The 24,861-nt window shown below is 44.8% G+C and overlaps 1 protein-coding gene across 1 annotated transcript; it reads right to left on the bottom strand.

The window, feature by feature from the left end:
* Positions 1–13,478: 13,478 nt before the first annotated feature.
* Positions 13,479–20,751, bottom strand: serpinf2a (serpin peptidase inhibitor, clade F (alpha-2 antiplasmin, pigment epithelium derived factor), member 2a). The gene is made up of 9 exons (XM_030068158.1): positions 20,713–20,751; positions 20,513–20,584; positions 19,077–19,332; positions 18,153–18,296; positions 16,522–16,564; positions 15,866–16,011; positions 14,830–14,972; positions 14,133–14,337; positions 13,479–13,924 (listed from the first exon to the last, which is right to left on the bottom strand). The coding sequence occupies exons 1-9, from the start codon at positions 20,749–20,751 to the stop codon at positions 13,479–13,481; spliced, it is 1,494 nt and encodes a 497-aa protein (XP_029924018.1).
* Positions 20,752–24,861: the final 4,110 nt, after the last annotated feature.

The raw sequence follows: 24,861 nt of genomic DNA, 5'->3' as shown, positions 1-24,861 counted from the left end.
AAGATGATGATGAGAAAGCCTTCGTGACTTGTTGTCTCTTTGTAACACACACACACACACACACACACAGACGCACACACACACTCTTTGTCCTCTGCCCTCTCTCTTTCTGACGCTTCTCCCCTCAGTCAGGCTTTATGTTGCTCCCTCCCTCCCTCCCTCTCTCTCTCTCTCTCTCTCTGTCTCTCTCTCTCTAATTTGGCGATGTGTGATTGTGTAGGCACTAAATATTAACTTCTTACTGGCTACTGGCCACACACACACACGCACACACACACACTGTATGCAGAGTTTATCTGACCTCACTGAGCTTTAACACAGAAGAGGAAATCGTTTTTCCGTTTTTATGCAACACTCTGACTCTTTATCTCTTTATCCTGTTGCAATGAATGAACCTGAATCATCAGATCGCCCCACGTCTCTGCTGAGTGCACATTTACACTGTGTTGTTTTTCCGTTTGCACATTTACACTGTGTTGTTTTTGTTTGCACATTTACATTGTTGTTTTTCTGTTTGCACATTTACAGTGTTGTTTTTCTGTTAGCACATTTACACTGTGTTGTTTTTGTTTGCACATTTACACTGTGTTGTTTTTATGTTTGCACATTTACACTGTGTTGTTTTTGTTTGCACATTTACATTGTTGTTTTTCTGTTTGCACATTTACACTGTGTTGTTTTTGTTTGCACATTTACTGTGTTGTTTTTCTGTTTGCACATTTACATTCTGTTGTTTTTTCTGTTTGCACATTTACACTGTGTTGTTCTTCTGTTTGCACATTTATACTGTGTTGTTCTTCTGTTTGCACATTTACCCTGTGTTGTTCTTCTGTTTGCACATTTATACTGTGTTGTTCTTTTGTTTGCACATTTAACCTGTGTTGTTTTTCTGTTTGCACATTTACACTGTGCTGTTCTTCTGTTTGGACATTTACATCCTGTTGTTCTTCTGTTTGCACATTTAAACTGTGTTGTTCTCCTTTTTGCATATTTACATTCTGTTGTTTTTCTGTTTGCACATTTACTGTGTTGTTTTCTATTTGCACATTTACACTGTGTTGTTTTTCTGTTTGCATATTTACATTCTGTTGTTTTTCTGTTTGCACATTTACAGTGTTGTTTTCTATTTGCACATTTACACTGTGTTGTTTTTCTGTTTACACATTTATACTGTGTTGTTTTTCTGTTTACACATATATACTGTGTTGTTTTTCTGTTTACACATTTACACTGCGTTGTTTTTCTGTTTGCACATTTACACTGTGTTGTTCTTCTGTTTGCACATTTACACTGTGTTGTTCTTCTGTTTGCACATTTACCCTGTGTTGTTCTTCTGTTTGCACATTTATACTGTGTTGTTCTTTTGTTTGCACATTTAACCTGTGTTGTTTTTCTGTTTGCACATTTACACTGTGCTGTTCTTCTGTTTGGACATTTACATTCTGTTGTTCTTCTGTTTGCACATTTAAACTGTGTTGTTCTCCTGTTTGCATATTTACATTCTGTTGTTTTTCTGTTTGCACATTTACGGTGTTGTTTTCTATTTGCACATTTACACTGTGTTGTTTTTCTGTTTGCACATTTACATTCTGTTGTTCTTCTGTTTGCACATTTACACTTTTGTTCTTCTGTTTGCACATTTACCCTGTGTTGTTTTTCTGTTTGCACATTTACACTGTGTTGTTCTTCTGTTAGCACATTTACTTTCTGTTGTTTTTCTGTTTGCACATTTACACTGTGTTGTTCTTCTGTTTGCACATTTACACTGTGTTGTTTTTCTGTTTGCACATTTAGATTGTGCTGATGTTCTATTTGCACATTTACACTGTGTAAATGTGTTGTTTTTCTGTTTCGCACTTTTACACTGTGCTGTTTTTCTGGTTGCACATTTACACTGTGCTGTTTTTCCGTTTGCACATTTACACTGCATTGTTTTTCTGTTTGCACATTTACACTGCGTTGTTTTTCTGTCTGCACATTTACACTGTGTTGTTTTCTGTTTGGACATTTACATTCTGTTGTTTCTGTGTTTGCACATTTACACTGTTGTTTTTCTGTTTGCACATTTACACTCATGTTTTTGCTGTGTGAAAATTTACATTCATGTGTTTTTTCTGCACATTTACATTCATGCATTTTTTGCATTTTTTTTTTTTTTTTGCATTTTTGCTATTTGCACATTTGTATTCATTGTTCCTGCTGTGTGTACATTTACTTTCATATGTTATGTTATTTGCACTTTTATATTCATGTGTTTTTGCACATTTACAATCATGTTTTTGCTGTTTGCATATTTAGCCTCATGCTTTTTTGCTGTTTGGACATTGACATTCATTTTTCTTTGATGTTTGCACATTTATATTCATGTGTTTTTTTTGTGTTTGCACATTTACATTCATGTGTTTTTGCTGTGTCCTGTTTGCTGTTGCTCACAAACAGCAGCGCGGAACTTCAGTGCTTTGCATACAAATAATAAGAGAAAGTAAAAAAAAAAATGCAACTCATGAATTTAAACACTTTAAAGAGAAAACGTACAAACTAGACGGCATTTCACTTTATTTACCGACAGCACTGTGGTCCAGTTTGTGAGTGTTAATCCAGCTGCTGTTATTCTTCTCTGTGGTGGTAATTTCTCCTAACTAAATCAATCAACCAATCAGATTCCTCAAAAAAGTCTGTTTGTAAAGTCATGTATTAAGAAGTGATTTAAGCAGCTGAACTATGTGAAAGAAAAAAAGACTCAGCGGAATTACAAACGCTCCTGCTTCACCTTGAGCGCAGGTAACCCAAAGGTATGTAATTATGGTTTTATAATACAAATTATAGATAATATAGATTTACCATGGGAGATTAAGACTGTCAGCCGTGCTGTTGTCAGGAGCTGCTGGTCCAGGTGAGGAACCACAAACAGGAACCTTACCCAGATTACAGCGGCTGAGCTGTGAGTGAGACCCCAAGAAGAAAAATAAATAACTGATAATACTGGAGGAAAAAACAGTCTGCCCCCCTTTGGTGATGTATTGAATGACCTCACGGACCACCGGCTACTACAACACCGCCATTGTGGAAATTTACTAACAATCTCATGTAACGTCAATCATATCTCATGAACTGAGTTAAACACATCCTGTCCTCTGTCCCTCAGAAGGACAGGCTGTGTCTGTACTTTCCACCTGCACAGCAGCAACACACTCAGAATTATCTGTCTGCTCCACGGTCCCTGCTGTTTGTTTTCTGTGTCAGAAGCTGTGCAAAGAGACAATTTTCTCTGAGTTTCTCTGCCCCTGGATCTCCAGGGAGGGCGTGTGCAGGCCGACTCTGGGTGTCTGATGGATGATTGATGGAGCGAGGCAGGCCAAACCACCACTGATGTCCCCTAACAGAGAATTACACAAAAGGTGAGACCTTTTGTCTTTTGAATTACAAAATGAAGGTTTAAAATTCTGACACAGTGATAGTCTGTTCTGTGGGAAGTTATAAAGTCTATAAGGGAATAGAAATCCTGCAAAAAAAGATTTACTGGGTAAAATATTATATGACTGATGAGTCACCAGAAAATTTCATTGGGTCAAAGAGGGACAAGCTGATTTATGGTTAAAGCGGTTATGCCAGACTGTTGCTGTTCACAGCATAAGTGTCATGCCATGAAAATTATGTTTTGTTTTGTTAGGTTTTGTTCTTGTGTCTTGTCTCGTGACTTCCTGTTTTATTTTGAAATCCCAATCCCCTCTTGTGTCAGGTCACTTGCCCTTCCCCTTGTGTGTTTCCCCATAGTCTGATTGTCTGCCACGCCCTGATTATTTCCACCTGTTCCCCATTACCTTGTGTGTGTATATATAGTCCGTGTTTCCCTTTGTCCTGTGCCAGTTCATCCTGTTTGTCATGTGTTTTGGACCTCAGTTCTTCCTTGCTCCTTGCTCCATGTCCCATGTCAAGTCAAGTCTCGCCACGTCAGGTTTTGTATTTTCTTTGATACTTTGCTTTGTCATAGTTAAGTTTCATGTTCTTTTGATACTTTTGTCATAGTATATTTCTGTTGTCACTTTGTATTGATATTTAAGTTGTTACTTTTCTAATTAAAAGAATTAAGTTTAACCCTCGTTTGAGTCGTGCGATTGGGTTCTATCCCTTGTAGTCACAGTTCTGACAGAACGAACTCGCCAGCCAGAACCCAGCCGACTCAGAACAGCTGACAAAATGAACGAGCGGGAAATGACCCCAGCAGAAGTTTTTATATTTTGTCAGAGGCTGTGGACTGATATGTCCTCCCGACCTGCACCCCAGTCTCATGTGCCACAGCAGCTCCCTGTTGCCTGTCCTGCTGCTCTGTTCCAGAGCCCATTTCAGGGAACCCGACTGGCCTTTGGGGGTCCTCGTAGCCACCAGCTGGCCAGGCGCCGGCTTGCTGCTCAACAGCGTGCTAGTCGCAGCCCAGCCATCAGCCTCGGCACCCTGGCAAGCTTAGCCCGGAGCCCAAGCAGCCCAGTGTGTCAAGCCACGAGCCCCAGCAACCAAGTGAGTCAAGCCACGAGCCCCAGCAACCAAGTGAGTCAAGCCACGAGCCCCAGCAGCCAACCTACCAGCCATAGCAGCCTAGCTAGCCTAGCTACCAGCCCAAGCAGCCAAGCTACCAGCCATAGCAGCCCTAGCAGCCTAGCTAGCCCAGCTACCAGCCATAGCAGCCCTAGCAGCCTAGCTAGCCCAGCTACCAGCCATAGCAGCCCTAGCAACCTAGCTAGCCCAGCTACTACTCATAGCAGTCCAAGCAGCCTAGCTAGCCCAGCTACCAGTCCCAGCAGCCTAGCTATTAGTCCAAGCAGCCAAGCTACCAGCCATAGCAGCCCTAGCGGCCTAGCAGGCCCAGCTACTAGCCTCTGTGGACTGGCAAGCCCAGCTACCAGCCTTAGCAGCCGAGCAGTACCTGTCCCTGTTCCCAGAACCAGACTGGCTGCCCCAGTCCCAGTTCCCATGGCCAGACAGGCTGTCCCGGTTCATGTCACAGTACCTCGAACCCGAGTGGCTGCCCCGGTTCCAGTTCCCAGGTCCAGACTGACTGCCCCGGTCCCGGTCACAGTCCCCTGTGCTGGATCAGCTTCCCCGGCACCAGTCCCAGTTCCCCGAACCGGACCGGCTGTCCCAGTCCATGTCACAGTCACAGAACCTCAAGCCGCACCAGTCCCAGTTTCCCGAACTGGACCCATTGCCCCAGTCCATGTCACAGTTTGCCGAGTCCGACCGGCTGTACCGGACCCGGTCTTGGTTCCTGCCCCAGTACCCTGAACCGGACTGGCTGCCCCTGTCCCAGTGCCCCGAGCCAGACTGGGTGTTCCAGCCACTGCCCTTGTCCCAGTTCCCCGTACCAGACTGGCTGCCCAGGTTCCTGTCACAGTTCCCCAAGCCGGACCCACTGCCCCAGTCCATGTCACAGTCACAGTACCTCGAGCCCGACTGGCTGTCCCGGCCCCAGTCCATGTCACAGTTCCCCGAGCCCGACTGGCTGCCCAGACCCCAGTCCCTGTTCAAGTTCCTGGAGTGGACGTTGCCGCTGCCCGGCGGCCTGGAGTGGACGTTGCCGCTGCCCGGCGGCCTGGAGTGGACGTTGCCGCTGCCCGGCGGTCCGGAGTGGACGTTGCCGCTGCCCGGCGGTCCGGAGTGGACGTTGCCGCTGCCCGGCGGTCCCGAGTCCACGTTGCCGTTGCCGCTGCCCGGCGGTCCCGAGTCCACGTTGCCGTTGCCGCTGCCCGGCGGTCCCAAGTCCACGTTGCCGTCGCCGCTGCCCGGCGGTCCAGAGTCCACGTCGCCGCTGCCCGGCGGTCCAGAGTCCACGTCGCCGCTGCCCGGCGGTCCAGAGTCCACGTCGCCGCTGCCCGGCGGTCCAGAGTCCACGTCGCCGCTGCCCGGCGGTCCAGAGTCCACGTCGCCGCTGCCCGGCGGTCCAGAGTCCACGTCGCCGCTGCCCTGCGGTCCAGAGTCCACGTCGCCGCTGCCCTGCGGTCCAGAGTCCACGTCGCCGCTGCCCTGCGGTCCAGAGTCCACGTCGCCGCTGCCCTGCGGTCCAGAGTCCACGTCGCCGCTGCCCTGCGGTCCAAAGTCCACGTCGCCGCCGTCCGGCAGTCCAGAGTTCACCCTGCTGCTTCCGCTGCCTGGCGGCCCCAAGTCTGCTCTGCAGGAAGTTATGGTCGCTCTGCAGTGTGGTCCCACCCACACTGCAGCCATCCAGGGTGGGTCCGCCTTGACCGCCAGCACTCTGGCCGTCTGCCAGAGTGTCATCCCCTCCATGGTTCCCTGCGCCCTGGCCGTCCGCCAGAGCGCCGCCTCGTCCATGGTTCCCTGCGCCCTGGCCGTCCGCCAGAGCGCCGCCTCGTCCATGGTTCCCTGTGCCCTGGCCGTCCGCCAGAGCGCCGCCTCGTCCATGGTTCCCTGCGCCCTGGCCGTCCGCCAGAGCGCCGCCTCGTCCATGGTTCCCTGCGCCCTGGCCGTCCGCCAGAGCGCCGCCTCGTCCATGGTTCCCTGCGCCCTGGCCGTCCGCCAGAGCACCGCCTCGTCCATGGTTCCTCGCGCCCTGGTTGCCCGCCAGAGCTCCGCCTCGTCCATAGACTTCTGCCCTGGAGATTTTTGTTTTGTTTTGGCCTCCTCCTCCCCCCGTCTCACGACGGCCATCCATCCATGTGCCCTTAAGACTGTTTGGGACGTCAGGAGCCGTCCCTAGAGGGGGGGGTACTGTCATGCCATGAAAATTATGTTTTGTTTTGTTAGGTTTTGTTCTTGTGTCTTGTCTCGTGACTTCCTGTTTTATTTTGAAATCCCAATCCCCTCTTGTGTCAGGTCACTTGCCCTTCCCCTTGTGTGTTTCCCCATAGTCTGATTGTCTGCCACGCCCTGATTATTTCCACCTGTTCCCCATTACCTTGTGTGTGTATATATAGTCCGTGTTTCCCTTTGTCCTGTGCCAGTTCATCCTGTTTGTCATGTGTTTTGGACCTCAGTTCTTCCTTGCTCCTTGCTCCATGTCCCATGTCAAGTCAAGTCTCGCCACGTCAGGTTTTGTATTTTCTTTGATACTTTGCTTTGTCATAGTTAAGTTTCATGTTCTTTTGATACTTTTGTCATAGTATATTTCTGTTGTCACTTTGTATTGATATTTAAGTTGTTACTTTTCTAATTAAAAGAATTAAGTTTAACCCTCGTTTGAGTCGTGCGATTGGGTTCTATCCTCGTAGTATTAGTTTTGACAATAAGAAAAAAAGACAAGAAAGGAAAAGTGAGTAAAACAGAAAAACAGAGAAGGGAAAAGAGTCTAAAAATGAGCTATTTCATGCAGCTTAGAAAGCATATTGTATGTGGTATGATAAATGTCAGAAGAGGGACAGACAACAGCAGGCAGAGAGAGATCAAACTAATGCAGCCTCAGTGTTTGACGCAGGGCTCGGTGGACCCGGACCAGGACCTGCCCCCCCACAGTGACACCACCCGAACGCCTCTACCAGCACCGTCGCCGTTACCACCGGGCCTGAACGCACCAGGCCTGACCTCACGGGGCCTGAACGCACCAGGCCTGACCTCACGGGGCCTGAACGCACCAGGCCTGACCTCACGGGGCCTGAACGCACCAGGCCTGACCTCACACGGCCTGAACGCACTGGGCCTCAGCGTTTACTGCGTTTCCACCACAGCCACTACTGCCGTCGCCTCCTAATGTTCTTTTCATTTTTAGGTAAATTTCTTGTAGTTGTCTTTTTTTTTTTAATTCCATTTTTTTTTTTATAATGTTTATTCATTTATTTTTACATTTTTGTGGTAGTTTTATAACTTTCTTGCTTGTTTTCTGGGTTAGGGTTAGGGTTATTGTTGGGAAAATTTCTTCTAATTTCCTACTTTGTTAAAAATATTATTCATTTTATTTGTTACCCTTTACAGGTTTGTAATTTTTTGGCAATTTTGTTGTAATTTTTACTTTTTTTTCTTTTCTCAGTTTTAGGGATCATGTTATGATCATTTTCTGTAAGAAATTTTTTTTTTTTTTTTTTCAGATTTCAAAGGGTTAAAAAACAAAGAAATTGAGAACAGAATAGAGCATCCTCCTGTGGTGATGCGTTTAATGACCTCACAGACCACCCAACTGGTTCACTTTTTTAAACGGTTCTCTTTAGTAATTTTTCAGAATAAAAGGTTCTCTGAGCGTTTTAAATCAGATGATTGTGTGCAGGTTGAAAACAAACATTGTTGTTGGCCGGTTCTCCACGTTCCTTGTTCCTTCACTGGGTTCCAGATGAGCTATTAAAAATGTTTTCTGATGGTTTATAGAGCGAGACATTAATCCATTCACTGAGGAAATAATCTGCACATTAATCCACAAGGAAAAGAAATTGTTAGCTGCTGCCGCCACCAAATAACTCCAATAAACATGAAGAACCTTTAGCACTTTAAAGAACCACAGAGAGTGTGTGGAGAACCAGGCCCTAAATAAAAAGGTTAGTGATGGTTCTTTGTAGAACCAGAGAGCGTTTTGAAGAACCATTGAAGAACCAGCGTTTTTATGAGAGCAGATTACAGTTACATTTATTTTGAAATTTAATTTGTCAGAGCCTGTTCCTCTGCAGCCCTGTGGTTCTTGTGGTTCTCCTCTGCAGTCAGGTGGTTCTTCTCCCGGCTGGAGAGGTGGGAGCAGAAGCTTGGTGTGGTTTGTCCTCTGCTGCCCCTCAGTGGAGACTGGTGGAATTGCAGCTGCTGTTCAAACAGAAACACACTGCCAGCGAATGGAAACAGCAGCCTTGTGAAAAGATGAACTGTGACTGCTTGCATGACATGACAGTACATATTCACATTCATATTTAGCTTTTTATTTTGTGCAGGTAATAGAACAAAACAAAAGAGAAGCACCACTACATAGCAAATGCACAAGTGCAATAAAACAACAACAACAACTGAGGGATGGTAAAAGAAGGAAGAAAAAAATTCATTCTCTGAATATGAAAATTAAACATTAAAATGGCAGGGGCTGCTGGGCCAGGTTTGGTTTGTGTGTGTTGTGTGTGTGTTTCTATATTATTACAGCTTTTTACAACCCTCATAGATTTTTTTTTTAATCTATCTAACCTCTAACTCTCTAGTGTCTGATCTTGATATTATTATCTGAATATTAGAAATCTGCTTCCAAAAACTGATTTACTGATTTTTTGGTGCCATATTCATCAAAATATGAACTGAGAACATTCAAGAGGCATTCCTCTGTTCCACTCCTTCAGTCAGAAGAACAGCTGGAGAACGAGCTGTTATGTTTGAGGCTCCTTCAGTCTGGAATTTCTCACCTTCATGCGTCATTTCACAGCTTTAAAAAAAGTCTGTCTTCTTATTATGACATTAATTGTGCATGTTTTAGATGATGCTATCTATATACAACATAAAATTCAGAGTGTGTTCTATATAATTTGCTGGCCTAAAATGTGTTCATGGCCTCTCTGTGGCCCTCTAGTGGTCGTCTTCATCTCTCTGATGGTTGTAAGTTGGTTGTCTTAGTTATGTTGATTTGTTGTTTTGTTTTTGTCTTTCACTTTGGCTCGTTGTGTGTGTTAGGACCCTGTCGAAAGCGAGGTGGTTCACCTCCTAATGAATAAACTGACATCATCATTCCTCTGGAAACACATGGAAACACCGTTCCTGCATCTTTTTCTGCTTGTATATTAATCAGTAATTACCCATTGTTCTCGTGCTGTAACAAGTTGTCATCACTTTTGGAAAGAACTTTGCATCCAGTCATTACTGTGTAATTAACAGCCTATAATTTGATACCGTCTACACTCTTGATGAAAGGGTCCAAACTGCACCAGAAAATGGTTGCTTAGACTTGTTCCAGTGCACAAGACTTCCTGGTGCTGTAAAGGTTCTCTATGGGAAGGGTTCCTCACCGTCTCCATGTCCCATACTCCTGCAGAGCCCCACATCAGGGCTCATTTTGATTAGATGAGAGACCCATTTGATGAGACTTGGGTTGTTGTTAGGTTCATTTTGATATGTAGAATTTAAGAATGGTGAGGGAGGCCTTGTATTGCAATAGTTGTTCTTGTACGTCCTCAAGAACTCCCGGAAAAACTTCAACCATCTGTCTGTGAAGATTCTCAGTCATCCAGGTCATGATACGTAGGTAGAGTAGCTTCTTCAGTTCTTCAGAACTGAAGAAGCTAGAAGAAGAAGAAGAAGATTCTTGAAGATGTCTCAACTCTACGTGGATAACCATGACCTGGATGACTGAGAACCTACAGAGACACCTTGAAGACTCCTTAAACTCCCTAATAGACCCCAAAACCAGCTTCTGAACACCTCTTTAACTCCCACAGTCTCCTTCAAGAACTCCTGGAACCACCTTTTGAAGCCCTTGAACCACCCCAATCATCTCAAGGACCCGTGGAACTCCTTCAAGAATCACTGTGACCTCGTAAATCAAACCAAGGACCTCTGGGGATTCTTGGCTGGCACTTTGTGACACCATCAACTAGTGAAATGGTTCCACACGGAAAGCACAGGAAGACTCAAGAATAAATTAAATGTTTCAATTTAGTAGAACCTCTTAAAGAACCACAAAGTTCTGATTTTGTTCTGATTTTTTTTTTTTTTAATTTAATAGGAAGGTTCTTTGAGTCACGGCTTCATGCAGAAACACTAACCCTGTCTGAAGTATCCTCTTGGGATCTTTATCTTCATGTTAGACTCTCAGGAGGTGACTGAAGCTTAATCTATCGTTCAGTTTATTCCAAATTGTGAGATTAAATGTCAAATGAAAAATCGCTGAAAGCCGGAATAAGGGTTCAAAGCAAATAGGGGTTTTATTTTTGGGAAAATACTGTTTTGCTTGCTTCCCCCCTCCCCCCAAAAATGAATATACATGAAATGTTAAAGCTTCAAAAAAAAAAAAAAAAAAAAAAAAAAAAAAAAAAACAGCTCACAGAAATATTTCATGCATCACCACTAACCTCCTCTGACTCAATATCAAATATCAAATTACAGTGCTCACATCTTTGATAAAAACAAAGTCTGAAAAAAAAAAACAAAAAAACAAAGCAATACATTCAACATAATGGAATTTATATAGTATTATAAGAACATGGGTGTTTTGAAGGAAACACCCTCCTAGATTTATCATGAAGAGTGTCACATTAATGTGTGTGTGTGTGTGTGTGTGTGTGTGTGTGTGTGTGTGTGTGTGTGTCACAGAAACCCATCAGTGAGTGTAGAGCAGTTCTCACTGTCTATCAGCTCTTAACCTCGGCATCACGGGCACATTATAAGCAAACTGTCAGCCAACACACACACAGCTCTCACATTATCATCACATAACAAACAGCTGTAATAATAACAATATCATTATCAACCTGCTAAAACTGTGTGCTGAGATGATAAAGGTTAATGATAGGGTGGGTATATGTGAACATGATATCAGTGTGTCTTCTTGATGTGTGTTTGTGTGTGTTTGTGAGCATCTTAGGACTGATTTAATTCATTATACTTGTGTAATAGATGGGTATTTTTGGGATGCATTGTTGTCAAAGTGCCTCTTTTTCTTTTAATTTTTGTAATTATTGGTATGATGAATACTAATTGTGAATGCTTATTTCCAGTGACGTGCTGCCTGGAAAGTGCCACTCAAGCCCCCTCAGGGTTCTCCCTCACATTGCCCTGCTAATTTTATTTTGTGTCTTTTACAAAGTTTCTCATTTGTGTAAATGAACAAACCAAACCAAACCAAACCAAGTCAAGGATGTAAAATGGGATGAGAGAAGAAGCATCTTCAGAAAACACAGGAGTTTAGCCTGATGTTCAGACTGAATGACCGCTTCCATTTCCACTCAGTTATTTGAACTGTCAGTCTAACTTTAGCAAACTGCAGAAATGTCAGTCAGTGTTGACACTTGGTGCTGTTTGTGCCGGGTCAGTTTGTTGGTGAAAAAATACAAGAGGAGCTCTGTGTTGCCAAAAAGCCGGTGAAAAACATTTGGACCAATGATTCAGTGAAGTTTGGGTTTATTCTAGCTCTGGTCCAGAGGTTAGCTTCCATGGCTACCCTGTTGTCAGTATAAACTGGTCCCATACTGGAGTTTAATTTGCTCCCAACATGAAATCTCTGACTGTCATATTCGGAGAGTATCATTATGATTATCGTCATATTTGGATCATATCTTGGAATATTTGGGCAACAGTTGTTGGGGATTCTTGGGTTTTTGCGCGGTGTGCATTCTTGACAGATGATTATATGAGCAGAACAATATATAAAAATAAATCTCTTGACAAGGACATTCAACAGAATTTGGACCAGCTGCTAGGGCAATCGTTCCAAATCACTAGGAATGACCTGATTGGACTATTATCTCTTATCAGTGGTAACCCCGCCCCTCCCAGGTTTGGGTTAGCAGGTCCCTGCTGCACCTCCTAATGGCTCTGTAGCTTTTAGCATCTGTTCCTCTCATCAATCTGTCTTAAGCAATCAGATGGCACCCTGGAGACACCCTGGATGGACCAATCACACGGAGCTTCACTCCAGAGACCCAGGATGCATTCCCGACTCCAACAACAACCCTGTTTGTTTTTAACCTCAGCTAACCTTAGCCATCACCTTTCCCTCAACTTCATCATCATGACATACCCTTTGCTAACCTGAACCAAGTAGCTTACAAAAGCTAAGCCAATTAAAAGCTTATTATAATAAGCTAATTATTTAGGAAATTATGCATGACTGATATTTTTTATTTTTAAATTACCATTTTAAACAAATCTCACGTACCCCTTGCGGTACTCCAGTGTACCCCTAGGGGTATGTATACTCCCATTTGAGAACCACGGCAATAGATTCTAACAGCTTCTGAGCCACTAGGACAGGGGTGTCAAACTGGTGCCATGGAGGGCCAAGAGGCTGCAGGTTTTCATTCCAACCAACAACTCCACCAGGTGATTTCACTGATTAGTCCCGCCTCTCTGTTTCGAGGTAGGGTGATCAGTGAAATCACCTGGTGGAGTTGTTGGTTGGAATGAAAACCTGCAGCCTCTTGGCCCTCCATGGCACGAGTTTGACACCCCTGCACTAGGAGGTGCAGGAGGAACCTACTAACCCAAACCTGGGAGGGGCGGAGTTACCACTGATAACGTCCAATCAGAGGAGAGATAACAATCCAGTCAGGTGCTGGGATGGTCCTTTGAACCTGCTAGCTTCCTTAGTACGTCCTCAACCTTTACAGATTTTCACTACTAGACATTGTAGATTATTGCATATTACATCATTACTGTGATTACAATACACTCATTGTTTATGATGTGATTAGGATGCGCTGTAAGGCCTTATGAACAGCACTGTGAGTGAAGTGCTGCTCAATCTGTGACGAAGGTGAACGGGGTAATGCTGCTAATCTTCAGGCCAGTGCAGAGCTGGGTGGTTTTGAGATTGGCTTCCTCTCTCTGTTGCTTCTTGGTTTCACCGCCACCCGCGAATCCGTTTACAGACTGCAGGTGCTCCCTCTCAGCACCTGGTTACCACACGGCGGCGCTGCACTTCCCTGCAGGGGCTCGCTGTTGTTAAACGCCTCGTCGTTCTGTTCGTTATCCACCTCAACTTTCCCGTCACTGTCCTTAACGGGCGGGTCGCTCAGGGTGCTGTTGATGCGAGGGTCGTCATTTGCCATGGGGGCGTCGTCGGGGGCGGGGTTGGTGACGACGCCGAGGAAGATGGGGGCCAGGGAGGTGTCGTCGACGAGGGCGAAGATGAAGGGAGAGTTGACAGAGAAGGTGAAGATGGAGCGCAGGGCGGTCACAACGGTGGTGGCGGATGCCTCGGCGCCTTCCTCGCTCAGCTCCACCGTGCTGGCGTGACGGACTCCTGTCACCTTCAGGGGCCTGTCAGAGATTCCCGAGAGGTCCGGGCCCGAAAACAGAGATCCTAAACCTGAGAGAGAGAGAGAGAGAGAGAGAGAGAGAGAGAGAGAGAGAAAGAGAGAGAGAAAGAGAGAGAGAGAGAAAGGGAAAGTGAAGACATGATGGAGATGGAGCATCAACTGGGTATGGCAAGGTCTGGCATTCGATAGCTCACGCTGACACTGTTCCCGCTGGTGGAACATCACACTGCGGTGTTATGTCAGGTTGCATTTCCTCACCCATGCTAGTGAGCGCCTCCTGCAGATCCTGGCGGTACTGCAGCTTGACCTTGGGCAGGTTGACCTGCATGGTTTCCTCCTGCGGCAGCCGTGTGTAGAGGTCAGAGATGTTGAGCTTGGGAAGCACCGAGGAGACGTTTCCTTTGCCGGGCAGCGGCATGACGACCAGGAAGCTGGTGTTACCTTTAAAGGGAAAACTGGCCACCTGAACAAGGAGGACAAAAAAAAGTTTGTTAGCTTGTTTCCTTCCTTCTGTCTTTGCTGCTGGCACAGTCAGAACAGGCTGGAGGACCTGAGCCTGTTGGGTCCCAGCGGGTCACGGCGGGTCCTGTTGGGCTCAGGTCGGGTATCCACACTCTAATAGAGATATCTGCATCCTGAAACTCACTCCTTCTTACTTTGGTCTTGTAAATTTACATATGAGGCTATGGAAGGATATTGATAATTTTATAGTTAACATTTTCTCAGCTTTCACTTTTTTCTATAGAAACATCATATCTGGTTGCTGTGTTTATAGTAAAAAAGATGATAATGCTTTTTTTTCCCTGATTCCTGATTCAAAAGTGTGGACTAGTTCTGTACAACCAAGAGTGGCTGCTTCCTGGTGGTGTTCCTGATGGTTGCTGCGTCCATAGTAACAGTGTTGACACGGTAACATAGCGACGGCCTGTTAGGTGTGTTCTGGTGGGAGCGTCACCTGAGCCTGCAGCTGGGACTCGAACATCAGGCGCAGAGGATACTGAGCAGACTTCATCATGTCCACCCACACCGAGTTCTGGTTGTCCAGGTAGAAGATGCTCTTGGAGGTCGCCTGGGCGTCGAAACGGGTCTGCCACTCACCTGGCAGACACAGAGCAACAAGTTAAAGGGACATTTCACCCATAACACGTCACCCACCACATGCTGCCTGCAGCCCCTGATGAAGACGGGTTCACCTCCAATCCTTTTTTTTTTTATCACTTTATTGAAATGATTAAAGTTCATCATTCCAGACAACTGTTTCTTACAAGTACATGGCCAAGTTTTTTTTATAGATGAAATGCATATACAGACAAAAAAAAACTTGGACCCTTGAATATTTTTTTGAGGAGAAGCCAGATGGTGGTGCTGTAACCTCTGAACACATTTCTCAGTAATCCTCACACCGCTGAAGGTCGAGGGAGATCCACCACTAATTCACTTCTCCTCAAACCATTCCATTTTTTTTTTTTTTTTTCAAATATCAAGCCATTTTTTTTTTCAGATCCATGTGATCCACTGTGTAAATCAGACAGCTTCAGAGCTGCTGGAAGGTTTATTTTTTCACATTTTTTCACTGACGGAGCCAGGCTAACAACTCCCATAGACTTCAAGTCTTCACGAAATGCTACCCATAAGAACTGAACCACTGGACGTACAGAAGAGAAAATAGTGCCCAACATCTGGTCTCAGTCTGGGGAATCAATCAATCAATCAATCAATCAATCAATCATACTTCATTTGTCTCCCAAGGGGAAATTTGGTTTAAGTTACATCCCGTCCAAGAAACACAAAAAGACATAACAAATGCAGGGTTACAGGATCAGGAGAACTTCGGGTCAGCCAGTTGGGAAAGAGGATTTTTTAAAGGACATTTTGGCATTGATAAGCATTTGTATGGCTCAAAAATCTTCAACCGGTTGAAACGTCTCGTCTCCAGACGCTGCTGGAGGTGTTTAAGCCGGCGTGCTGAGCCGAGTTTGGGGGCTGTTTACCTTTGAAGTACATGGCGTTGATGAGCATGAGCACCACGTCATGTGGGATGCTCTCCAGGAAGTTGGCGATGTGGCCGCTGGTGGCGTTTTCCACCCACTGGTTGACCTCCTCCACAGAGAGCAGGGGGGCGGGCGACGCCCGGTACCTGAGGGGAAACATCGTCTCTTACCTTTAGACCGCCACGGGACACACGGTGACATCAGGTGTTAAAGGAATACTTCACCCAAAAACTCTGTATGATGGATCATTTACACTAGCCACATCTGTTGGCATGACTGACTTGCAAACAGAAGTGAAAGGAAATAAACGTCTGACTTGGCAGTTTGTTTTTATTTTTCGGGTTCGGGCCCGTAAGGCTGAAAACCCGCTCTTTGTGCTTGGGTTTATGAGCGTTTCTTTTCTTCTTCAAAAATGTTTTCGCAAATTCCTGTGAGATGGTATATGGTAGAGATGAGAAATTTTGAACATTGGTTGGAAGTTGTGTACAAATGCTGTCCAAGAAATGTGACCCCAATTGACCTGATGGGGGCGCTGCAATTAAAGGTCAAAATTTAGAATTTTAAAAACTGATAACACCTAACTGGCAAAGAAGAAGAAAACATTACTGATGTGATTTCTTGATTTCTGAAGAAAATTGATTTTGCTCCTGTTTTACCTGGCCAGAGATTCCTCCATGAAGGACAGCTTCACCTCAAAACCTGAACGCAAGAGAGAGAGAGAGAGAGAGAGAGAGAGAGAGAGAGAGAGGGAAAGGAGAGAGAGGGAGAGTGGAAAAAGAAAGAGAGAACAGGGAGAGAGAGTAGAAAAGTCTGTTCAGATAGATTTAGATGTATTTCTGTTGTTATCCTGCCTCTCTCTCTCTCTCTCTCTCTCTCTCTCTCTCTCTCTCTCTCTCTCTCTCTCTCTCTCCCCTGCTGCCGATCAGCTGTTCACATCACCTGGTCGTGTCTGTCCAATAGCATAGCAGCTCACCTCCCTTGTTAGCCAATCATCTTGCTGCTTTAAATGTATCTCTCTCTCTGTTATCTGGACTGTTTTCTCTCCTCTGATTGGACGATATCAGTCCCCATCAATCTGTCTTAGCCAATCAGATGTTAGCTTCATTAGCGTTCATTAGCTTTAGCCGCTTTCATCAGTGTTTGTTAGCTTAGCTGTCGGTAGCTACGTGGGGAGGGGGTTTGTTGTGACGGTTAAGGTTAGGAAACTTGGCTCCAGGGTGCCATCTGATTGGCTAAGACCGACTGATGATAGCAACAGATGCTAAGAGCTTCTAAGCCACCAGGAGGTGCAGCTGGGACCTGCTAACCCAAATCTGGGAGGGGCGGGGCTACCACTGATAACGTCCAATCTGAGGAGAGATCACAGTCCAGTCAGGTGCCTCCACCTCCACCTGATGCTGCAGATCTGAAAATCTGCTGTCAAGTCTAAACTCGTCATCATCACCTGCAGCAAACTGTGGGCCTCGTTCTCCAGACGTCCTGAAGGACAAATTTGTTCCTAAAACCCACCCATGCCATTTTCAAGAAGATTCAGGTTCGAGCTCAAATGTGTGTTAGTGTTGGGATTATTTTAACAGAGTTTTGGGACACCCTTAAATTTTTATCCAATCTCACAATCTCAAATATTATCATGAAATATTTGTGGAAAAATCTTTTTTGTGTTTCAAAAGGTGTGGCTGCATTTGACAGATACAAACAAATACAAATTATATTTTTTTGTTTATTGTTTCCAAGAAAAACTAGTCAAACTAAATAGTTGACAGTGTAATCTTTATCTTCAGGCGTGTTTCCTGCGTTAGGTTCCTTGTTTTAGCCATTTTTGTGTCTGAAGAACTTTCAGATGTGCTGCTTTATATAGACACCAAGCTTGGCAACAAAAATTGGGTCTTTTAATAAAAAGAACGACCTTCATCACTGGAACCAAAATGACCCAATACTCCAAATTTCTTCTGTATTTTTATGGAACCAATCAATTTGAAGTTTGTAATGGCTTTTTTTAGGATTTGTTTAGTATTTTGGCTCTGACTGCACTAAAAGAAACTGTGTGTGTGATTTGTTAATGCAAGCTTTCACAAATGCATGGGGTGTCCCAAAACTTTTTTCCACCACTGTAATTGTTAACAATATTATAAATGACATTAATATTATTATAATATATATAACAAATCTGTTCCTGAGAACGGCTGGTGAACGAGGTCATTGCATAAGCAGACCTTTAAGAGAAGTGGTGTATATATGAACTGGTGTTCCCCATCCAGCTGTGTGTGCCGGCTCAGCCGTCACTCACCTGGTCTCAGGTAGGTGCGCGTCGCCACCTCCAGCGAGGTGTTGCTGAGCTGCGGGATCAGGCCGCCCAGGACGTGGTGGTAGCAGGTCAGGCCGTGGGCGTGGAGGCCGCCCAGCAGCAGCCGCTCCGTCTCGTTGCGGGCGCCTGACGGGGAGTTCACAGGTTTACAGGCTTTCACACGCAGGTGACACAGCAAACAGGTGTGTGGCCACAGCGTGCAATACACCCGCTGCTCCACCAGAGGGAACCGTGTCAGCGCCACGGTTTGCATCGCCAGGGCGTCACAACGCCACGCGCCACTCATCCGGTCCATCTGATCTTTAGCCACTGACAGGTAATGTTAGCTAAAATACTTGATTATGGTGATATTAAGGTTAGGGTTAGCTTAGGGATTAGGCTCATTTATGAGAAGTAAGTCACAGATTTATGCCAAAAAAATGTATTATTTATTTTGTTTGTTATTTATTATTTGGGATCCAGTCAGAAGGAAATCCTGCTGGTTTGAGTCCAGAATCCCAGTCTCCTCCTCAGCATCTGGACTCTGAAGAGACGTTGCTGTGACTTGGGCCGATTCAGAAGAAAACAATCTGCTGATTTTCAGATTTTGTCCTCATAAATTTGTGACTTTAATCTCGGAGTTTCTGAGACTGCAAATTTGTGTTTATAATTTCAGAATTTGAGTTTTTTCTCATAAATATGTTTTCTTGTATAGCCATTTTTTTCACATGACTTTACAGCTTTAATCTCACAAGTTTTCTTTTCAGCTCCATAATTTTTCCCCCTACAGTGTCTCTAATGCATCATTATAATAACCTGCTCGTGCATCCAAACACACCAAAGCTCCTGGCACACAAGTTATTGCATTTCTCTACATTATAAATCATAAATCTGATAAACTGCATGAGCCGACAGACGCAGACTGACCTAAGGCGAGCTGAGCCAGGGCCAGCGCCAGGCTCAGAGGGGACACGATGACGTTTGGCTGCTGGGGGCCAAAGGGAAGTTTCTCCAGCAGCTGCACGCCCAGCCGCTCGATGGCGCCCCCTACCGCCCGCTGCGCGGCGGGGCTGAACGCCCGGCCTCCCCCGCAGCCCTGCGCCTCCCCCTCCTCCCTCTGCTCCTCCTGCCTGGGACCGGGGGCGTCAGCATCCACGACCACTGGAGTGGGACTGGGCTCCTCCTGGGGGACAGGGGCACATGGTGAGCTCTGTCCCGGGACGCTGGCCTCCAGCCTGTCAGCCCCGCCCTGTCTGTGGTGGCTGGCCTCAGTTGCTCATTACATTTCCTGTTACTGCTAATGTTACTGTAACTGAGCAGCTTTTTGTGTACTTGTACTTTTTGGAGTATTTTTTAAAGCCAGTAATTTTACTTCAGTCTATTTTCACTCCATTTGAAATCAGATCCATTACAGAGAATAAATGATCAGTGACAGACTGGGGAACCTTTCACAATAAAAGCTCCATCAGCAGCGATGAGAAGAGGAGCCTGCTTCTACTTTGTTGCTTTTACTTTTTGTTATTTTCAAATTTCACAATAAAAGCTGCACCATGAAAAACTGCAGTGAGGACCATGTAGACTCAACTGGCAAAAACGTGGAATAAGTGTGGACAATGAGAACCATGCAGACTCAACCACCGCATGATGTGCTTACTCCACATGTGTCAGTTGAGTCTACAGGGTCCTCACCAGCAGAGGAACAGTACTTGTACTTGTACTTGTACTGCAGTCAGTACTTTGTAGTATTCTTTCCTCCTCTGCTGTATTCAGGCTGTAACTGTATCTTCAGCTCATGTTGTTTAACTGTATGAATGTTAATGTGTTAATTTTAATGTTAATGTCATGAATGTTAATCTCAGAATATATTGAAGTTTTTTTCTTCTAATTCTACAACTTTAATGTCAGAAATTCTGTTTTTTTCCTCAGAATATTTATCTCTTCTGTGTATGTTTTCAGTGCTTTTTATATGAATGTAAACAAGCAAGTTCAACTTGATTTCTCTCAAAAAGAAGGGAAAAAAGATGAGGAGCAAATTAGTAAGAAATGACCCAAAAATGTGCAAGAAATTGCCAAATAGTAACAGGAACATTACCAGAAAATTACAAAAAAGGCAGTATATTTAAAGTGGTATTACCAAAAATCCCACAAAATTAACCAAAAATGTTTAAAAAAAATAATATTAAAATTAAAAGAAAGTGTCTGCATTGAAAAGATTTACTTTGAAACAAAAGAAAAATGAAATGAGATGAGATGAGATGAGATGAGATGAGATGATGAGATGATGGCTAGGCTCTGAGCAGGACAGTCGGCTGTGCTCGGTTCAGACGACAGGTGTTAGTAAAGGTGCGGCTGGGCTTCCTTACGGCTGTTGCCAGGCGGCAGGCGGCCAGCAGCAGCAGGACAGGCAGACACAGCTTCATCTCCACACAACCAGCCTGAAAACAAACAGACAGAAACACTGAAATGAGTCCAGGCTGCAGGATGGAGCCGGAGCCCGGCGCCTCTCGTTCCCACTTGGTAGCTGCACGTCTTCGGGTTTGAAAAACAGCTCAAGTCATGATACCTGGATCATCATCAGGCGCACCTGTCCCGCAAACTGCATTAACCTCCGCTCTGCCTTTACTGCACGCTTAAAAACAACAGGAGGCGAGCCAACGACACAAATGTACAGGAAAGAGAAGAACACATCAAAGCCAGGATAAAGAAGGAAAATACATTTAAAAATCAAATCATCAAATCAAAATCATCAATCAATATTCAAATAAGAAATTAAGAGGAAATTACTATAACTAGAAAAACAGAATGAAACCGTCAACAGATTAAATCTGAGTGAGAGGACATGGGATATGGCTCTTAATTCTGGGATGAGACGTAATCCGGGCCGGGTCTTAATCTGGGACAGGACATAATCTGGGACAGATTGAATCAAATCAAGAGCCTCAAGATGATGTTAACAGTTTAGCCACTTTCATTAGCCAAGACCAAACAAATCCAGAAAGTGGATCAGTGGTTGAAGCTGGAAACAAGGAGGAAGAAGAGAAGAAGAAGCAGAAACACAAACAAGAGAATCTGCTCAGCATCAGGTTGTTGGTTCACCCTGATGGAACTGGACTGACCCTCTGACCACAGGAGGCTCAACTGGACCAACTGGACCGACCCTCTGACCACAGGAGGCTCAACTGGTCAGGACCAACTGGACTGACCCTCTGACCACAGGAGGCTCAACTGGTCAGGTCCAACTGGACTGACCCTCTGACCACAGGAGGCTCAACTGGACCAACTGGACCGACCCTCTGACCACAGGAGGCTCAACTGGTCAGGACCAACTGGACTGACCCTCTGACCACAGGAGGTTCAACTGGTCCAACTGGACCGACCCTCTGACCACAGGAGGCTCAACTGGTCAGGACCAACTGGACTGACCCTCTGACCACAGGAGGCTCAACTGGTCCAACTGGACTGACCCTCTGACCACAGGAGGCTCAACTGGTCAGGACCAACTGGACTGACCCTCTGACCACAGGAGGCTCAACTGGTCAGGACCGACTGGACTGAAAACACCAAAAAACCAGACGTTTTAGATCGCTGAAACATTTTCTTTGATCAAACTCGGCAGATTGGAGCTGCTCGGAGTACCTAGACGCGGCGTTGCCTCGTCTAAAACTGCAGCAAGAAGGAACAAACAGCAAACTACTGAAGGGAGATGGAAATGTAACGGCCAGTAGATGTTGTTTTATTTGTTTGAAACAGCATTCAAGAGTTTTAGGGATTCTTCCTTTAACGTGAGGAAAATTGTCCAGACAACTGTCATTGTCTTTGTCCTCTTCCATCAAATCTACAAGCAAGGAAGGAAGGAAGGATGCAAAGAATAAATAATCCTACCGACAGGACGCATGTGTCTGTCTTTCCAGGGGGTTTAGTGTCATTTGAGGTTTTGGACACGGCCGGTGTGTTTGCCAGGGGAACAAAGGTTACTGTTTCACTGCTAAAGTTCAGATCCTTTTTTTTTTTTTTTTTTTTGCCTGAAGCAGATTTCCAAGAGCACACAAACAGCAAGCGCTAAACTATATGAATTACCCAATCTGTATAAGCGATAAGCCTTAGGTTATGAAACTGCGTCCACATCACCTTCCCACCAAACAGGATTCAAAGCGCTACGGAGAAACTTTCTGTCAGGGTGAATTACAAAATTCTCTCTTGGGACTGAAATTGAATCGGAGCAAAGATTTTTTCTTGTGCTGAGAGCTGCGACAACAGAATGCAATCGAACAAGGTTTCTCAAGACAAAACAAAGACGGTCACAACTCACCCGGCCTGCGTTTGATGGGGAGGCGGAGGATGAGAGAAAAAAATGGTGAGAAATAAGATGGAAAAAATAAGATTAAAGAGAGAGATATGGTCAGTGTTCCCCAGGCTGGAAACTGGTGTCCCGGACTCACCAACTGACGCCCCCCCATCAGCCGGTTAATGTTCAACCGCGAGCTGACTCACGGCTCTGTCACTACTACTGGAGATACAGAGCCTGGTCAGACCTGCCAATCAAACTGCCTGCTGCCTTTATAACAAACAGCTCACAACACGGAGCCACTGAAGCAGCTTGTAGTGTGTGTGTGTGTGTGTGTGTGTGTGTGTGTGTCTGTGTGTGTGTGTGTGTGTGTGTGTGTGTGTGTGTGTGTAGATGAGTTGCTGTGACTTAGGAAACTGTCTTGTCTTCAGCCGAGTCTCTGCTGCACAACATGATGAGAGTCACTCAGCCAACCTGAACACACTGTTAGTTAGTCAGCCGTGTGTTTGTGTTTGTGTTGCTGTTGCCAATATTCTGGCCTTGGTTCACCCTCTGGTTAAGACCTGGTTAAGGTCTGGTTATGGCCTGGTTAAGGTCTGGTTATGGTCTGGTTAAGGTCTGGTTAAAGTCTGGTTAAGGTCTGGTTAAGGCCTGGTTAAGATCTGGTTAAGGCCTGGTTAATGTCTGGTTAAGGCCTGGTTAATGTCTGGTTAAGGCCTGGTTAAGGTCTGGTTATGGTCTGGTTATGGTCTGGTTAAAGTCTGGTTAAGGTCTGGTCAAGGTTTGGTTAAGGTCTTTTAAGGCCTGGTTAATGTCTGGTTAAGGCCTGGTTAAGGTCTGGTTAAGGTCTGGTCAAAGTCTGGTTAAAGTCTGGTTATGGTCTGGTTATGGTCTGGTTAAAATCTGGTTAAGTTCTGGTTAAGGCCTGGTTAATGTCTGGTCAAGGCCTGGTTAAGGTCTAGTTAAGGTCAGGTTAAGATCTGGTTAAGGCCTGGTTAAGGTCTGGTTAAAGTCTGGTTAAGATCTGGTTAAGGCCTGGTTAAAGTCTGGTTAAGGCTTGGTTATGGTCTGGTTAAGACCTGGTCAAAGTCTGGTTAAAGTCTGGTTAAGACCTGGTCAAAGTCTGGTTAAGGTCTGGTTAAGATCTGGTTAAGGTCTGGTTAAAGTCTGGTTAAGGTCTGGTTAAGATCTGGTTAAGGTCTGGTCAGGACTGACAGCATTTCAAAACCTTCAGAGGGAACATTGGAGGGAACAAGGAGAAGGTCAGGCCTTTTTCATTTTAATTCGAGGGAAGGTGAACTGTTTTTTTTTTTTTTTTTTTTTTTTTAATTTGATTAAAAATTTGAAATTTGAATTGATCCAAGTCAAATTTGTATGACTCCTTCAGCGACTCCCCTCCTGGCCAAACTGTTTGCTATGGCCCGGTGTCTCATTTCTGTTTGGCTGCCTTGTCTGTCCATCTTGGTGCTCGGCCTATCCAGACAGAGGGCGTGTTCAGTATCCGGCCAATCAGTGACACTCTGCTGGTAGCTGATTGGCGTGCAGACTGAGGAAATTAAAGAGGCTGCTAAACTGAAAACTGTAGATATAAACTTGACAGCTGATGGAGCTCAGGATTTATCAGGAGGACAGCTGCTTTACTCCAGGCAGTTTATCTAGATGAACCTGGACTGTGTGTGTGTGTGTGTGAGTGTATGTGTGTGTGTGTAAGTTTTTGGATGTCATGCCTCATGGCTAAATCTGCACATACCATTTCTGTTGGGGTTGGTTTAATAAACTCAAAAACGATTTTTTAAATCTGTTAAATTTGTGAGTTTTTTCTCATAAATTTACCTCTGTAATCTCAGAGAATTTTTTTCTTGTAAATTTATGACTTTAATCTAGGAAATTCTGAGTTTTTTCTTGGAATATCACCTGTCCTCCCCCGGCTCGAAAGTGCAGTGTTACAAACACATCCACTGGTAGCGGCAGCAGCTAACAATTCTTTTCCTTGTGGATTAATGTGCAGATTATTTCCTCAGTGAATGGATTAATGTCTCGCTCTATAAACTATCAGAAAACATTTTTAATAGCTCGTCTGGAACCCAGTGAAGGAACAAGGAACATGACCAACAACATGTTCATGTTGGTTTTCAACCTGCTCACAATCATCTGATTTAAAACACTCCGAGAACCTTTTATTCTGAAAATCTACTAAAGATAACCAATAAAAAAAAGGGTTCTTTACTGAACCAGTTGGGTCCACAAAGAACCTTCGTAAGAATGGTTTTTTAAAGAACCGGTTTTTGCTAAAGTTCTTTAAAAACCCATTTATGGTTCCTAAAGGAAGCATTTTTGATGCTACTTTGGGGTTCTTTAAAGAACCATCTACACATCCCCATAATAGTTCTTTAAAGAATCTCTTTTCAAAGGTTCTTTGTGGAATCA

The sequence above is a fragment of the Myripristis murdjan genome, chromosome 14 (genome assembly GCF_902150065.1).
Source record: "Myripristis murdjan chromosome 14, fMyrMur1.1, whole genome shotgun sequence".
NCBI lineage: Eukaryota > Metazoa > Chordata > Actinopteri > Holocentriformes > Holocentridae > Myripristis > Myripristis murdjan.
Note: the sequence above shows the minus strand (reverse complement) of the source record. Positions and strands in the feature narration are given on the sequence as shown.

Bases quoted from the DNA above. Each gene is read 5' to 3' on its own strand.
- serpinf2a (XM_030068158.1), bottom strand. From the start codon at position 20,751: ATGCAGTTTGCGGGACAGGTGCGCCTGATGATGATCCAG. The intron at 16,565-18,152 runs GTGAGTGACGGC...TCTTGCGTTCAG, and splicing joins GCGCACCTACCTGAGACCAG to GTTTTGAGGTGAAGCTGTCC. The intron at 13,925-14,132 runs GTGAGGAAATGC...TCTCTCTCTCAG, and splicing joins GGAGGCGCTCACTAGCATGG to GTTTAGGATCTCTGTTTTCG.